The sequence below is a fragment of the Rhododendron vialii genome, chromosome 12a (genome assembly GCF_030253575.1).
Source record: "Rhododendron vialii isolate Sample 1 chromosome 12a, ASM3025357v1".
NCBI classification, from domain to species: Eukaryota; Viridiplantae; Streptophyta; class Magnoliopsida; order Ericales; family Ericaceae; genus Rhododendron; species Rhododendron vialii.
The window spans coordinates 20,663,655-20,667,889 of record NC_080568.1 but is presented as its reverse complement, the minus strand read 5'-3'; the positions used below and the strand labels follow the sequence as shown (position 1 = coordinate 20,667,889).

Below are 4,235 nucleotides of genomic sequence, written 5' to 3'. Positions count from 1 at the left end.
ATCCGTCTCGGGTCTCGCAAAGATGATCGGAGCCGCTTATTTTGTTCAAAATACTTCGATTATGGTCCCTGTAAAAAATCACCTCAATTCGATATCGGGAAGGGTGTTTACGAATCATCTAACTTTGCTTCAAAAATTAGGCTAAATTTTAAAGCAAAATTAGATGATTCGTAAACACCCTTCCCGATATCGGATTGAGATGATTTTTTACAGGGACCATAAATGAAGTATTTTGAACAAAATGAGCGGCTCCGATTATCTTTGCGAGACCCGAGACGGACGCAAAACGGGTCTGTGCACGGCTGCTGTGCAGCCTTTGCTGTGCAAGCAGATTTTCTGTTTGTAAAAAGTGTAGAATATAATGAATAAAAAGATGAAAAAAATCCATGTATAAGAAAGAGACCTTCGTTTTATTTTAGGAAAAAATACATTATATAGTATAGTATCGATTTGTGGAGAGAGAATAAGATTGGAAAATAAGGTACAAGAATCTAATACAGTACAAACGGCTTCCTTGTACCGATTATAAACTGCCTGCCACCCATTCACCAGAGAGGCACCAACACATACCCACAAGGATACACCCAACTCACGCTTCTCTCTCTCTCTCTCTCTCTCCCTCTCTCTCCATCACAATTGATATAAATTCATTTTTTTTTTTTTTTGATCAGAGATATAAATTCATTCATTCCTTATTCTTCTGTTCTTGTGAAGCTTTTGGTTTGTGTGAAAAGCGAGACTTTATTGTCAAAGAGAAGAGAGACAGCCCTTTTCGGTTGTTTGAAGTTTGATCTGGGTTTCAGCGGCTGAGAGAGAGAGAGAGAGAGAGAGAGAGAGAGAGAGAGAGATGTGGAGATTTGTTGAGAAAATAAATACGATGGCGGAAGGAGGATCCCATTACTGCTCTAAGAAGACGGACGATTTTTGCGGTCGCGACTGTGATGAGGTAATAATCCCCATCCAACCCCCCCCCCTCTTTTAACAATGAATCAAAACATTACAGGGCACTGATTGTTTCTGTTTGATCTGAAATCAATTTGTTTATCTTTTGTTATTCTTGTTCTTTATTTTCAACTACATTGTTGAATTTTTGTTTCTACCCGTGTTTCGATTGGGTTTAATTTGTGTTGATCGTGCCAGGGGAAAAAGAGTGCTACTATTTGATTTTGACCTTTCAACTTTTTATTAGTTGATGCCCGATGGAACCCAGAAGAGTAAAAGGGGAAATTGCTCAATTTCTAATTTTTTGGAAGCCCCACAATACTTTCTTTTTTTTTTTTTTCTTGGCTACAATACTTAAAAAGATAGTGTTCAAGATTGTATTATACTCTCCTGCTTACCCTGCGTGAAACCGGATTTTGATTCACTGCTTTGCCCTATCTTCATTCTGCGATTTGGAACTCTTGAAGTTTCAGCTGAAGCGCTCACACATCTAACACAAGCAGCACATGGGCATATGAGTGTGTGTGCGGGTGCCGGGGGGGTGTTTACTTAAAGTACATGTTTGAGTGAGTTGACTTATGTTTCTCCCCCAACTTCTGTTTGGATGGAAAATCAAAAAACGGATTCCTGGCAATGTGCTCAAGTTATTCCTTCACGAGATTAAATTACGGACAAATTTGGTCTTGAAGAGTGGAAAACAAAATAACGTACCCATTTACAAAGAAATCCATCTCAAGCAATCCACTATGATATGCAAAGTAGGAGTGATCGATATATCCTTTCAAATTATGCCTCCTAACATGATGCCACTTTAAAGTTAGCCTGTCGTCTTATCTACTTGCTAAATACGCAGGATTTCTTATGCTGCCAATCCATAAGTGTAAGCTTATGCTTGACTTTGACTCTCTTTGTGTTGAGTCTTAGATACTAATTTTCTTCTATGAATCTGCAGGAGTCAAGCAGAATGTTGAGCATGTCGAGATTGCGGTGCATTCTGCGAGGAATGGATTTGAAAACTTACATCTTTCTGTTTGTTATGATCCCAACATTCATTGTTGGGGTATATTTGCACGGGCAGAAGATCTCATACTTCTTGCGGCCACTGTGGGAATCACCACCCAAGCCTTTCCTTGAAATCCCTCACTATTATCACCCGAATGTGTCAATGGAGAACCTTTGTAAACTACATGGGTGGGGAATTCGTGAGTACCCAAGGCGTGTTTTTGATGCAGTATTGTTTAGCAATGAGGTGGAGATGCTCACCATTAGATGGAAGGAGTTGTACCCATACATAACCGGATTTGTTCTCCTTGAGTCAAACTCAACCTTCACTGGATTGCCAAAGCCCTTGTTTTTTGAGAACAATCGAGATCATTTCAATTTTGTTGAGCCGCATTTGACCTATGGGAAAATTCCTGGTAAATTTAGGAGAGGAAAAAATCCATTTGTTGAGGAGGCGTATCAGAGACTAGCATTGGATCATCTACTTAAAGTGGCGGGTATTTCGGATGATGATTTGTTGATAATGTCAGATATCGATGAGATTCCAAGTAGACACACTATTGATCTCTTGAGATGGTGCGATGAAATACCTCCAATCCTCCATCTTCGTCTAAAGAACTATATATACTCTTTTGAGTTTCTAGTGGATGACAATAGCTGGAGAGCTTCAGTCCACAGGTATCAATCTGGAAGAACAACATATGCACACTATCGCCAGTCTGATGTTCTATTGGCTGATGGAGGGTGGCATTGTAGCTTTTGCTTTCGCCAGATCGATGACTTTATATTCAAAATGAAAGCTTATAGCCATGTTGACAGAGTGAGGTTTTCTCACTATATGAACCCTAAACGAATCCAGGAGGTGATCTGCAGAGGGGCTGACTTGTTCGATATGCTACCTGAGGAGTACACGTTCAAGGAAATTATCGGGAAAATGGGACCCGTACCCCACTCTTACTCTGCCGTTCATTTACCAGCACATCTTTTGGAAAATGCAGATGAGTATAAATTTCTCTTGCCCGGGAATTGCAAAAGAGAAGGTGGTTGATTCAAGTCTGGCCTTGTAAAGGTTGAAGCTGCAGATAAAATGACTCCTCAGGAAGGGTTGTATTGAACGGGCCGATTGATTGCAGTTTATCACCGACTGACCGGTATAGTTCAGCAGCTACATCTCCGTTGATATTTATTTCATTCATCCAGAAGTTTTATGGAAATTTGGATGAATGTTGGATTTCTAGGGTGAAATCTGTATATAAATTCGTCTTAGGGCATGTCTCTTTTATGGGGAGCTTAGCTTTTTGTTGAATCCGCTAAGTCGCTGGGGGGCATGTATGCCTTATGCCTTATGCCTTGTTTGTTATTTTCCATTGTTGTGGCATGAGCACTGAGTTTGCCCCCCTGAAGATGATATGTGACTTCTTGTTAGGAGTTTTGATTTGAAAGCAATCTATTCGTTTATTTTTTGAAGTCTTTTGTTATTTAACTCGTTGATTTGTCGCTTGGTATCTTACTACGCTGATGATGATCTAGTCTGTTTCAAATATGATAAGGCCGGCCTTAACTGTTTTCGTTGGACTAGATAGCACAATGGACTTGGTCAATTGCTAATCCTAATCCTCTACTGAGGTTTCCAAGTGGTCGCCATGTTGAGATTCTGAGAATATAGGCTTTGGCAAATGTAGTTTAGGGTATAATAGCACCTCTCTTCCATCAAATCCATACCGAAACAAAACTTTGTATGAATCTTTTTGCTAGTTTAGCAAATGTTCAAATGGAAAGAAGTTCAGGGTGACTGGCATTGATTTACCAGAACCTTCGAACTTCTTTTGGTGTCTCACCCTGCATCTACATCCTTGTGAACAGTAAGGCACCATTCGTGCTGCCCAAACGGAGGCTGGCCAGAAAAAAGGCACCAGGATGCTTAAGTGAGTGTGTAGAAAGTTAAGGGTACTTAGAGTTACGGTTCTAATAATAGAGTCAGTATACTTCATGCTAGTGATGGAGTTGCCCTCTCATACTTCTAGTTGGTGCTTTAGCCACCAAGACTCACTGGTCTAGTAAAAAGTAACCACCTCGCTGCCTCCATAACAGAGTGAATACCTGCGTACCCGGATCCCCATTCTATTATATAGAATCCTTCTAGAAGATTTTCTGTTGTGCAGACATGACCAAACCACTAGCTCTCATGAGTACTCTGCATTTTCCAGTTGTGCATCCTATGTCGGTCTGTTATGTGTCCTCTGGTAATCGCCAGCCCAGCCTAGTTCAGTTGGGTCTTCCTCTTACGAATT

At 40.5% G+C, this 4,235-nt stretch overlaps 1 protein-coding gene across 1 annotated transcript; it reads left to right on the top strand.

Moving 5' to 3' along the window:
• Nucleotides 1–558: 558 nt before the first annotated feature.
• LOC131310829 (uncharacterized) lies at nucleotides 559–3,411 on the top strand. Its single transcript, XM_058338044.1, has 2 exons — nucleotides 559–946; nucleotides 1,895–3,411. The coding sequence occupies exons 1-2, from the start codon at nucleotides 848–850 to the stop codon at nucleotides 2,990–2,992; spliced, it is 1,197 nt and encodes a 398-aa protein (XP_058194027.1). The 5' UTR covers nucleotides 559–847; the 3' UTR covers nucleotides 2,993–3,411.
• The last annotated feature ends 824 nt before the right edge of the window (nucleotides 3,412–4,235 follow it).